Source organism: Heloderma suspectum, chromosome 1, assembly GCF_057233095.1.
Source record: "Heloderma suspectum isolate Gila_16-S chromosome 1, 16-S_ref, whole genome shotgun sequence".
Classification (NCBI taxonomy): domain Eukaryota; kingdom Metazoa; phylum Chordata; class Lepidosauria; order Squamata; family Helodermatidae; genus Heloderma; species Heloderma suspectum.
This window is the reverse complement of record NC_139458.1, coordinates 179,072,172-179,085,276: the sequence shown is the minus strand read 5'-3', so window position 1 is coordinate 179,085,276 and position 13,105 is coordinate 179,072,172. Positions and strand designations below refer to the sequence as shown.

The window sequence follows — 13,105 nt, the reverse complement described above, 5'->3', positions numbered from 1 at the left end:
GGGAAAGTGTTCTTATTTGATTACATGACTGATGGTTCTAGTGTCTTGTTCAATTTTCTGTATTGCTTTTTGAATTGCTTGAAATTCTGCTGTTAAATATAGAAACAAAAGACAAAGTGTGGACAGGGTTCATCAGTGAGGATGTTCCTGCCTTGTTTAAGTGGTCAGATGGTTCCAAAGTGGTGTTTACTTACTGGGATCAGAATGAGCCAAAAATTCCTTCCAACAGCACTTCCAACTGTGTAGCCTATTCAGGAAAGGTAAGGAGCTTCCGTGTTCGTTTGTTGACTTTTATAATTAACTGCTTTTGGAAAGTGCCTTTAAGAATAGGAAATAAAGCATGTGAATTGCTTTATCATATATAAGTAACTTGTTCTTACTTATGGAGGAGGACATAGTCACAGTGCAATCTTAAACATGTTTACTAAGAAATAAGGCCCTCTGATTTCAGTGGAACTTACTCCCATGTAAATGTGCATAGGATTGCAGAATTAAATGCTAGCAGTTTTCCAATCCAGAAAAGATAGACGACAGTTTCCACAACTGCATTTTATTGTAGTAGCAGAGAATAATAATAAACTTCAGAATAAACACACAGGGCCTATCATGTGTGCTCGCTCTCGCGCTCTCTCGCTCTCTCTCTCTCTCTCTCTCACACACACACACACACACACACACACCTGTCTCACACAGCTATCTGTCAGTTTTGGTGAGGCAGCAGTTTTCCCATCTAGCATGTGGTTTTTGTAACGCATGGTAGATGAAAAGGAGGTGCCAAGGTGCATGAGCAACAGTGGTTCATTGGGACTTTCATACCCACATTGAGCAGGGTAGAAATCCTCCTTAGAGGAGCAGGAAATGGTAAAAGCTGAGCATTGCCAAAATTGGTCATCATTATATTATAGACCGAGTGATTTAATGAAAGGTCAACTTAAAAAAATAGTCTTGAGGATTTCTAAAAAAATACCCTGCTTTCTTCTCTTAATAGTTGGGTCGATGGACAATCCTACCTTGTGATGATAAACTTAAATATGTGTGCATGAAAAGGGGAAAGGTTGTGGATGAACCAAAATCTGTTAAAGATTGTCCTTCAAATGGGGTAAGGATATAGCAATAATTCTATTTTAAACGAATCTTGGCGGTTTTATTTAAAATGCTTTGCTACTGTCTGCCCAACATTTTTGCCATTTGGAATTTCAGATTCAGTAATAATAAATACAAAACATAGCCTAGAATTATTTGGAATTCTGATATTTTAAATAAAAGATTAAACACCTGTCTTTTTTCTAGTGTCTGAAAGGATGCTTCTGCATTTTAATATCCAAATTGACTAATTTCTGAATGTAACCATGTTTAATTTCACCATTCTTTCTCTGTAAAAATGTAATGGGGGTAGCTGTGTTAGCACATAACAGTAAACAGGGATCCCTGGCTTATCCTGACTTACTGTGACTGAGCAGTGTGTTAGTTCACACAGCCTGTCCACTCTTGCTTTGCTCCTCTCTTTGCGCAAGTGGGTAAAACTAACCAGGAAAGGAAAGCTTATTGTCACATCCGAACCCAAGATTCTAGTTCCCTGATCCCAAGCAAGCCAGGAGCAAGCACACTCCTTATTCGAAGTAAGCCAGAAATCCTGGTTTATCATTATATGTGAATGTGGTAATTGAACAGGACATGATGCATTTACCTATGAGTAAAAGAGTATCATTGTCTAAACTAGGAATGGAAGAAGCATGGAGACTTTTGTTACAAGATTGAAAAGAATGAAGTATCATTTGGAAAAATATGCAATCTCACTATAACAAACAGGTATTGCGTAGTGTTGTACTTTGTATGAATTAAACATATGATTGGTGTGCAAGCGATAAGACTGATTTGCAAAGCATGAAGTATTTCCTACATGTATGAATGTAAAAAAAAAAAACCTATATCTTTGTGAAGTAAAGTGTTCATTCCCTTTAAGTTAGGTGTATTCATGCATTTGATGAGGATAGTTACTCATTAACATTGAAGTCTTGACTCTTACAGATTTGAACAAGAATTCATAAACAGTTTGATTAGCAAGCATAGCAAAGTTGAAGAAAAGTACTTCTGGACTGGTTTGCAAGATATCAACTCTTCAGGAGAGTATAGCTGGGGAAGTGTCACTGGAAATAATGAAATGCTAACATATGCAAACTGGGGTAATTTTCAACCAGGTAAAATCTTGAAATTAGTGAGGTTTCGCAATATAACCTTGAACAATTTTGAGTTTCTGAAAACATATAGTTAATGTGGATATATTTTAAAATCAACATTCCAGACCTGCGTGGAGGATGTGTGGCTATGTCAAGTGGAAAGAATCTTGGAAAGTGGGAAGTCAAGAACTGCAAAACATTTAAAGCTTACTCTATTTGCAAGAAATATATTGGACCAAAAAGGCAACCAGACATACCACCTAAAGTCACTGACCCTTGTCCTGAAGGGTGGCACAGTGGATCAGGTCTTGCCTGTTATAAGGTAGTATATCATTCCTATTAAACGTCCTAATTGATCTAGCTTAATTTATTGAGCACACACACATGCAATAACAGTATTCATGTTCTTGTACTATGTATTTAAAAACTGAAGAACATCCTAATATCTCTCTTTTTCTTAATTTTTTTCCTGGTCGAAGTTTTCGTTACATCACATTATTTGATAATGTAATCAGTTTTTTTTCTAAAATTGTATTTATTTAGTTATTCAGTGACTGATCAACCTCTGAGCAAAGACACTGGCTTGGATCCTGAGTTGCCCTTCTGTGCATGGAAAGCATCCTTCCATTTCCATAATGGTCTTTGACCCAGCTCCTGCTGGTGTGTGGAGGGAAAGGAGATTTTTACTGATTGTCGATTACCCTTGCAGCCCACCACGCAGCCTCCCACATATTTCCAGAGGACCCCTAACCCTCTGGAGCAGATTTTCAGGGGGCTGCAAGGGGTAGGGGAAATCGGCAAAAATTTTGCCTCCCCCCCCCTTGCATCAGTGGGAGCATTCTGTGAGTGGAATAATGCTCATGGGATCTTGGAATCCAAGCCAAAGAAATGCAAGATGCTTTCTTAGCTAACTGTTTTTGTGAATAAGACAGAACGGAATGAAATGTTTGCATATAACCAGACTGAGTGGGCTTATTGGCCCATCAAATAGCTTTAAAAGAGAAGGCACAAAAACTGAAAATCGATAATGGGTTGAATCAGATTTTTTGTTTTCTTTTATGAAGTTCTTTCATCAGGAAAGAGTGTTGAGAACCAGAACATGGGAAGAAGCAGAGAGATTTTGTGAGGCTCTTGGAGGACATCTTCCTAGTTTTAGCCACTTGGATGAAATGAAGGAACTCCATAAGATACTGAGAGAAATCATCAGGTAATATTCTTGGGATGCTGATATTCTGGTGGAAATCAGTTGATGTCCAAATCTACCTTCATATTTTTATGTCAGTAATGCAACGTTTGTGATAAGGAATCTGAAATAGTGCCAAATTTCTTAAAATACCTGGTGGCCAAATAAGTGGCCTTAAATCATATTCTGCAAGGGAGGAAAATGTCAAAATGCCTGTCAACGCCCCCTTGTACTTTGGCTATGGGAAGAGGGAGGAAAGGGATCCATTATGTCCAGATCTATGCCTGGGTTCTAAGGGACTGCATTGTTAGTTCACCATGTCCATGGGGCATTTGAATTGTGCTTCTTAAAGAGCAACTTTTTCTACCATATGTCAGACCACTTTTAAAACGAGGGGGATTTTCAAAAGTCCTACTGAGTAATAGGGATGTTAGAGAATTCCGCCACGGATCCCAGGGAGGCCAAATTCCAGTGAATTCAGCCCCCTGGAATCCGTGGCAGAACGGAGCAACCCGCCCCACCACCCCACAAAAGCCCTGCGAAATAGAGCCTACCTGGCTGCGGCGGTGGCTCTGGCGGTGGCTCCGGCTGCTGCCGGGCTGTTGCGGCCGCAAGTGGTGGCCGTCGTAGCGGCCGCCATTTGCGTCCCTACGCTGGCCTGTGATAGGCTACGTATATATTTACGTAACCTATCACGGCTAAAGCAGGGGCACAAATGGCCCCTACACAACAGCCCGGCAGTGGTTGGAGGCCCCGCTGCGGGTTGGCCCGGCCGGCGGCTCTGCGGACTGGCCGCAGAGTGGAGCCGGCCATGCAGGATTCCCGGGGGGAGGGAGGAACGGATCGCCTCCCCCCCATCGAGGATTCTGGGGGGAGGAACGGATCTCCTCCCCCCATCTGCGGAGCCAGGTAAGCGGGGGTTTGTACACCCCCACTGAGTAACAACTAAACAATAGGATAACTAAACAAACAGGGATAAACACATCCAGCTAACCTAACTGGATCTCTTTTATCCAGATCTCTTACATGAGCAATATTTTACTATCATTAGTCCTGCTCTCTCACCCAGTTCTCCAATTCCAGCAGCTCTGACTCTTTCCTCTAGGACTCTGGGTGGGCTGGTTTGCTTGCATTGTGCAATTTCAATTACTTTTTGAAACAATGGATATTTGTTTGTTTAATCAGTGTGTGGGGGGGGGGGCGTGGAGAGAGAGATGGGGTGGAGAGAGAGTGCGCTACAAGGTGCTCCCTTCAAATTTTTTGGAAGGCTCTATGGCAGTGTCAGCTAATATCCACAGACTGTACACCTTTCAAAATCTTTATGGCAATAGGTAGTCTTGTCAAATTCATCTGTTCTGTCTTTCAGAACAGATACGTTCTTGCCTAGAATGGGTATAATACACAAATAAGCAAAAATATATTCCTATTTCGGTGTTCATAATTCTTGAGATTATGACCATGTAGGTTATGTTAGTAAAATTTCAGAGGAAATGTGCTTTTACTGTATTTTAATATAACTACCTTCATTAGAATTTTGAATTTGCATTGCTGCTATCGATAGAAAATAGAGTAACAAAAGAGTTTTTTACAAAACTAAACAAATATTAACATAAACATAATAACATAATATTAACAAAAGTTTTAATATGTCGTAAAAGTAAACGGTTTTGAATTAATATCTATTTCAAAGCTGAGCCCTGTGCAGATGTTCAAATCGTGTGTGAGGTAAGGAACTGAGACTGCAATGCCCTCCACCATGGCATGTGCACCATCTCATTTTGCAGTTATGTAGATTTGACTTTTGAAGAGAGACCTACATGCCTAGACCCCAGTGTATGTAGGCCAAATCCACACAACCATTATGCCTCCATTTTGTAATATTCTAAGGAATATGCATTGTAGTCTGGAAATGTCAATTCGAATACAGCTCAATGGGAAGCTCAGTAGACCAATACAATAACTATTAACCACCATACTAACGATTTGGAAGTCTGACGGGGTTATTGTCTTCTATGATGATAGCGATCAAATACTCAAGGATTAAAATTTTAGAGTAATTGTGCTGAAAAATGCCCTTGCATTGAAGTGCTCTCTTATTTACAGTGATGACAGATGGATCTGGGTTGGACTAAATAAGAGGAATCCAGAATCTCTAGGATCATGGCAGTGGAGCGACAGTAAACCTGTAAGTTAAATTGTTGACAACACCAGTAACAGAACCTCAAATCCTAGTTGGGAGAATTTGGGTGGGGTGTGAAAGAAATTGGACAAATTTTTAAAAGCCTATTTCACACATGCAAAATATTCTTACAAGCATGGCAGTCCATGGGTTAATTAACCCAGGATTGCCTTTTATGTGTGAACCGGGTCTTAGCTGTTTTTGCTGCTACAGACTAATGCGGCTACCTTTCTGGATATTCTTAACATGCTTTGTCAGTGGAAATATTTTTTAAAATCTAACCCCCTTGCCATTTACTGTTGCTTTGTACAAAAAGTAATGGAGGCCCAGAAGGAATTATTTTGTTTAGAAATAATCTAGTATTTCTTACACGTGCAGGTGCTCCAAGGAACATGTGGAAGTTCCTATCCACAGGAACTGCTTCAGTCATTTCATGGGAGGAAACAGATCTACAGGCACATACAGTTTTGCTCTGTAAAATAAATGGGGCTCCCATATTTATGGGAGCCTTACACGTTCATAGGAGTTCATATGGCGCTCCGGATGATAATCAGCGTCTAATTTTAACTATATAGCAGAATGTGATCTTTCACTTCTTCAGCAAAGGACTATGTTAATATGCATTTTTGGAATATAGACTTTTGGTGCAATCCACCAAAGCACAATTCTACTAATGGTGATTGGGGGATATGATCTCCCCTGCTCAAAATTCTGACATTATATAGCGAGGCCACTAGGGTACTGCAGCTGTTGTTGCTACAACTTGGTAATTCATATGAATAAAATACAAGTATGTAATAATCTGTACATCTCTTTTATCTCTTTTCTTTGTGTAGGTGTCTACTGTTGTTATGCCCCCTGATTTTAGAGAAGATGACTATGACACTAGAGACTGTGCAGCTGTCAAGGTGCATTGTAACACTTTTGATAATTAAGGCTTCAGTGCCATTTTTCTGGTATAAAGGTGGGGTACAAATTAAATAAATAAGGCTACAATCCTATAGACACTTATCTAAGAATAAGTCACGTTGAAGTCAATGGGGCTAATTCCTGAGTAGACATGCATAGGATTATACTGTAACTTCTAAATAGAATTATGTGGAAGTACTTTGCTTTAATGAATTCAACTCCATTGATATATTACATTTAGAATAATTGCTGCAACTTTGTCAATGTGAAGTGCCATTTTTGGATTACCAGTAAGTAAAACTTAAGACGTTTTTGGTTTACTAGTAAGTTGTCAGTGAATTCTCCCAATTCTTACTACCATGGACATGCTACAGTACACTCAGTGAAAAGCAGCATCCTCTTTTTTCCAACTAGTATTTTATTTCTAAAAATATAAAATAAAAAATTAGTATTAACAGTGCAAAGGAATTATACAAAAAAATAGAATTTGATAACCATATACACAGCCCTGTTCGGGCATTACTGTACCCACTTAACCTTACCATTACGCACAGCACGTCACTCCCACCACAGGCATCCACACATATAGCGCATATATGTAAACCGCCCAGAGAGCTTCGGCAATGGGGCAGCATATAAATGTAATAAATAATATAATATGTCTGAAAAGGGGAGGCCCATGCACATACAGTTACAAGTGTACAGGCCTCCACATAAGCCCAAGCCCCAATAGTTCATATATAATTATTATACACATATGTACACATATATATTATGTATATATGCATGGATATATGTATGTATGTATTGTTAAAACATAAATAATGTTGACATCCTGTAAAATTTACTTCGGAGTAAAAATACTTAGGATTGCACTTAACAGTGTATTTCTATACATTTCTGCTCAGAGGTAAACCCTGTTGAGTTTAAGGGAGTTAATCCAAGTTAAGTGTGTATAGGATTGTAGCCTACGTATGTTTTACTTGTAAAGATTTGTGCTTTATCTTGCCAAAACTCAATAAATGGTTATTATCCTAACAAAAAAAGATATTCTGGTGAAAAACAACTTCTGGAGAAGCTAATTGTCAGGAGAAAAGAGGAGGTAAAAGGGTGCTTAATGCTTGTCAATTTTCTGCTTCAACACCATCTCTCCCTCCCCCCCCCCACCCCCCAAACACCCTTTTCCCCAGTAGGGTTTAAAAGGTATATTTCTAAGGGTAAAAATGCATCTGAAACACTAAATCCCACTGTCCCTGTAGCTTACCTGCTGAAAACTGATCCCTTTCAAAGCTCCTTCTCTACAGCTGACTGGGTTTAAGCAGAAGTGTTTGCTCTTAAGCACAGACACAGACAGGCCACCAAGAAGCTGTACCTTTTAACCATTGAAAAGTCCAGTAGAAAGAAAAAGAGAAATGACTAACAGTTGACTTAGGCAGCAATCCTGTGCCCACTTATCTGGGAGTACGTGCCATTGAGCATAGTGGAACTTGCTTGATAGTAAACATGCATGATATTCCACTGCATGTGCGGGAACTGGTACTTAATATACCTACATATTTTCATTGTTTTTATCTTGCTGTTGTGCAGACTCTTAAAGCAATACGGCGATCAGTGTGGTCTTTTTACCATTTTGGAGACAGAGAAGATTTCTACTTAAAACCTTTCCATTGTGATGCAAAACTTGAATGGGTGTGCCAGATTACGAAAGGTAAACTTCAGTCATGAACATTTACAACCACTGCTGTGCAGTGGTTCCACTCCTTTCTCTCAGGACAGCTCCAGATGGTATAACTCGGGGTTAGTCATTCCTTGAAAAAGGAACTATTATGTGGAGTCCCTCAGGGTTCCATTCTGTCCTTGATACTGTTCAATATCTACATGAAACCGCTGGGAGAGATCATCAGGAGGTTTGGGGCTGAGTGTTATCAGTATGCAGTATGCTATCAGTATGCCAAATCTATTTCTCCTTAACATCCTTATCCAAGGAAGGTATGACTCCTCTGAATGACTGCCTGAAGTCCGTAAGGGGCTGGATGAGGGAGAACAAGCTGAAGTTGAATCCAGGCAAGACAGAGGTGCTCATTGTGAAGGGTACTAACTCAGGTATTGAGGTATGTCAACCAGTTCTGGATGGGGTTGCACTCCCACTGAAGGAGCAAGTTCGTAGCTTGGGGGTGCTTCTTGACCCAGCCCTGCTCCTGGCACCCCAGGTGGAGGCAACGGTGAGAAGTGCCTGTTATCAACTTTGGCTGATATGCCAGCTATGCCCATTCCTGGAACATGTGGACCTGGTAATGGTGGCGCACGCGCTGGTAACCTCTAGGCTTAATTTCTGTAATGCACTGTACTTGGGGCTGCCTGTGTATTTAGTTTGGAAACTTCAACTGGTACAAAATATGACAGCCAGGTTGGTCACTGGGACATCCTACGGAGACCATATTACTACGGTTTTAAAATCTTTACACCGGCTGCCAGTTTGTTTCCGAGCAAATATAAAGTGCTGGTTCTTACCTTTAGAGCTTTACATGGTCTAGGTCCAAGGCTAGGGAGCGTTTTCTCTCCTACATCCCAGCCTGCCACCTAAGGTCCTCTGAAGGCTATCTGCTGTGGCTGCCTAATGTGAGATTGTTAGCCACACACAAGAGAACCTCTTCCTTTGCCGCCCCTCAGCTGTGGAACGACCTGCTGGTTGAAATGCACCTGCTGACCTCTGAAGGTTTTTAAGCAGGGATTAAAGACGCTATTATTCCAGCAGGCCTTCCCTTTTTAGAACTCTTGTTCCTTTTTCTGTCTTTTGTGTACTGTTTTTAAGCTGTGTTGTTTTATTGTTGGATTTTTAAAAAATGGTTTTAGTTCAAAGTTGGTTTTAGATATGTTTGCATATATTGTCCGTATGCTTTTATGTAAATGGTTTTTAAACTTTGTATATTGCATTTTAATGTTTTAACTTTTGTAAACCGCCCAGACTGCTTTGGCTATGGGGCAGTATATAAATGTTGTTTTGTTGTTGTTGTTACTATTAATAAGATGCATGTTTACCTAGATGTGAGTCCCACTGTATTCAGTAATGCTTACCCCAAGGTAAATGTGCATAGGATTGTAGCATTAGGCTTAGAAATGTCTTTATTTTCATTTCGTTAAATATATCAGCATGAACTGTGGCCCAGATTTCTGCGATCCTGATGCACAGGGTTCTGAATTTTTAATATAATTTTCTTTCAGACTGGAGTTCTTTCCATCGAAGATTGAGGGCTTTTTTTGCTTTTTTTGTTGTTGTTTTTTTGAACAAGTGATGCTGAAATCAATTTTTGAATTTTCCATGTCTAATTTACATTGACTAGAGAATGTGCATTCAATATAAAAACTGCTCTTACACTTCCTATCCCACATAACCAGCATACATCAGGAGAACCAGCCCTGCCACAAGGAAAAGTGGGGCCACTGTAACATGAAGCAGAATTTGGGCAGCCTTGATTATTTGTTGTTGTTGTTGTTATTTCATTTCGATACCACCCCATGGCCAATGCTGTCTGGGCAGTTTACAATGATTCATTAAAAAAAATACAACACCAAATTACAAAATATAACATTATGATAAAAACAGTCCAAAAATGTTTAATGTACAAAATTTAAAGCAATTTAAACAGCTAAAAAAAATTGAGCAAACATTTTTTTCATAATAGACCTGTTCAAGACAGCTGACATAAATGCCCCATTATATGCCATTAAATGCCTGGGAGTAGAGGGCAGTCTTTACCTGATGCCAAAAAGATGACAGTGTTGGTGCCAGGCAGGCCTCAGTGGTGAGCCCTCCTAGCTGAGGGGACACCACTGAGAAGGCACTCTCCCTTGTTGTCACTTTCTGAGCCTCCCTTGGAGGCAGCAGTCATAAGAAATGATATATTTTTAGTGTGAAGAAAGTGTGCTGATTGGGCTCTCTGCCTTAGGTGATGAAAAGTTTGAGGTCAGCATTATCAAATGGTAAATTCCATAGTGAAAGACTTTCTAGTGTGTTGGAAACAAGACTTTAGTGAAGTTGCACAATGGCTGCTCAAAACAGCAGCCTGACATTGAAAGCTGCCTTATACTGAGTCCGACCATTGGTCCATCTAGCCCAGTATTGTCAACACTGACTGGCAGCAGCGGCTCTCCAGGGTTTCAGGCAGGATTCTTTCCTAGCCCTACCTGGAGATGCTGGGGATTGAACCTGGGGCCTTCTGCATGCCAAGCAGGTGCTCTGCCATACTGAGCTACAGCCTGCTGATTTTCTCTTCTCTGGCCAGTAATGTGTGGTAAAATAGAATACATAGCATAATGTCATTGTGCTCTTTTCTGAGAGGCCCTGACTTCTCTACTCCTTTGGCTGCTCCTTGCAGGGCCAGGGAAACTTGGGACTGTGATTACATCACATCACACATTTATCCAAGTCTTTGCAAGAGCTTTATTGTGTATTCTTGACCAAATAAAGATTTGGGGAGTATAACTTTGGCAGCAAAGAGACGTCTCTTTTAAGTAAAAGAAAGAGAAAGTTGTCCTTAGGCTACGGTTGCTTTTCAGAACACAGACATTCCTACCTCAGCATCTTACCGTTGTTTAAAAGCTGTTCAAAATTCCTATATATCTTAGTTTTTACTCTCTTTTCTTTGAAATTGTAGTTCTACTCATGTTTATAAATTGTAATACTACTGTACTGCTTGCACATTTCTGGTAATGAGACAAAGCAATTCCACACTCTTTGTTTAATGATCCTCTTGAAAATTTCTCCCCCACCCCTTCTGACTAAGAGAAAATCAGCATGGCCAGTTACAGTGTCATCTTCTCTTCTCAACAGGTAGTACTCCAAAGATACCAGAGTGGTATAAACCAGGTAAGCTTTCCTACACATACATTCATTAAGGCAGTACCCATGCATGGAGCTGTAAAGTGCCAATGGTTTCAAAATGAAGGCTTTGGCAGCTGGGCCTAGGCACCTTACTTCCTGTACCCTCAGGGCAGCTTGCAACCAGAGGGAACTGTTGGCTTGATCATTGCTACACTGCAGCACCACTGCTTCAGATGGCCAGAGGGTGTACTGTAGCTTTCTGCCCAGCTGGGATCAGGTGCCGTGAGGACCAATAAGGTTCCGTGAGGCCTTATGTAACTGCTGACTCTGGCCTGGTTTGACAGTTTGAGCAACTGCTCATTCAACTGAAAACTGATTTGCTGATTCCCTGCTTTGTCTCCAACTGAACATCTGCCTAACTCCAGACCAGCAGTCTTGACAGAGACTGTGTTTAAGGGGGTGCACAGACAGCAACGTATATTGCACATTATGTAATATAATGTGTGATATATTATGTAATATAGTGCATACTATATCAACCACCTCTTTCATAGCCCTAGCAGGAATTCTGTACAGAATATAAAATGTAATATATATCCCTGGCCACCAATAGCCAACTGAAATGTGAAATAATCTTATACTACTTTGTGAAGACACTTGGATTTGGGCTTGGCACATTTTCAGGGAAAGTAGCAGAACAGTCATTGAGCAAGTCTCTCTGTAGTCTAATTGGTTCATGGAGATTAGGTTTAAGGGCACTTTCACTTGCTGTAATAGAACATGAGAAGTCTAGGTGATGTCTCAGGTATGTTGAACCCAGGTTGTTTTATAGGTCGAAACCATCATGTTAACCACTTGCGACATACAACCTCCTAACTGCATTGCTCATAGAATTACTGTCATTGGCCTTGATTCACCCAAGGGTATCTGCATGGGCCTTTTTATGTGATCTGAATGGACTCCTTCATCCCGTTCTTTATCCATAGGGCTCATGGGCCCTGACTGTAGCCCATGCTGCTCTTCTGATTGACTGCATAGCGGAAGGTGGTTGTTGGGGCCAGCACAGCTGTCCTCATATCCTACCTGTGTTTGGGGATACCAGGTCAGGAATTGGAGAAATTACTGTGTGGAGCAGCTGCATGTGTTGTGTCAGCAATGACTCAGTGCTGCTGCAATGAAAGCCTTGGAATACTGCTCTTGGGGAAGCAGACTCATATTGTTCTGCTGTCAAGTTGTAATGTTTGCTACATTTATGTCAGCCTTTTTAGACACCATTAATTCACTCGGTCTCATTGTTGCAGGACATTGGCCACAGTTAGTTGCATGTTCCAAAGCTGTGAAGTTCAGGGGAGGAGAGGGTTGTTTGCGCATGTAATGTTTTATTCAGTATAAATGTCTGTATATGGCTTTCTTTCTTTGCAGATGAAGTTGGAATTCATGGACCAGCACTGAATATTGATGGATCTGAATTCTGGTTTGTGCCAAATAAGCACTTGAGCTATCAAGAAGCAGCTGCGTACTGTGCTAAGAATGGAAGTGACTTGGCTTCTGTGACCTCTTTCACACAACTAATGGGAATTCAGAACAGAATAGCTAATGTAATTCATTACTTTTTACTTTGGATAGCTTTCATTGTAGAAACACTGCCTGTGCCAAAATAGTAAAACCTTTCCCATTGCTATTAATAGTAGTAGTAATAATAATAACAACAACAATAATAACATCAGCATCAAAGGCTGCTTAGGAAAACCTGTGAGAAGTTTGATGCCCATGTCTGGGAGCAGATAATATCCAGTGTGTTTTCCTGTATTCCATCTTGTCCAATTTCCCCAGTT

The 13,105-nt window shown here is 40.5% G+C and overlaps 1 protein-coding gene across 2 annotated transcripts in view; it reads left to right on the top strand.

The window, feature by feature from the left end:
* Positions 1–13,105, top strand: part of LY75 (lymphocyte antigen 75) — an 81,879-nt gene that overhangs the window by 26,448 nt on the left and 42,326 nt on the right. The window contains exons 8-18 of one of the 2 annotated variants that reach the window (XM_084811358.1): positions 103–260; positions 989–1,099; positions 1,721–1,809; positions 2,029–2,198; positions 2,303–2,499; positions 3,242–3,384; positions 5,464–5,545; positions 6,376–6,447; positions 8,036–8,156; positions 11,280–11,315; positions 12,693–12,868. In XM_084811358.1, coding sequence (XP_084667484.1) covers positions 103–260; positions 989–1,099; positions 1,721–1,809; positions 2,029–2,198; positions 2,303–2,499; positions 3,242–3,384; positions 5,464–5,545; positions 6,376–6,447; positions 8,036–8,156; positions 11,280–11,315; positions 12,693–12,868 — 1,355 coding nt within the window. Of the gene's footprint in view, positions 1–102; positions 261–988; positions 1,100–1,720; positions 1,810–2,013; positions 2,199–2,302; positions 2,500–3,241; positions 3,385–5,463; positions 5,546–6,375; positions 6,448–8,035; positions 8,157–11,279; positions 11,316–12,692; positions 12,869–13,105 lie in introns of both variants that reach the window. The other variant, XM_084811347.1, reaches the window with a different exon arrangement.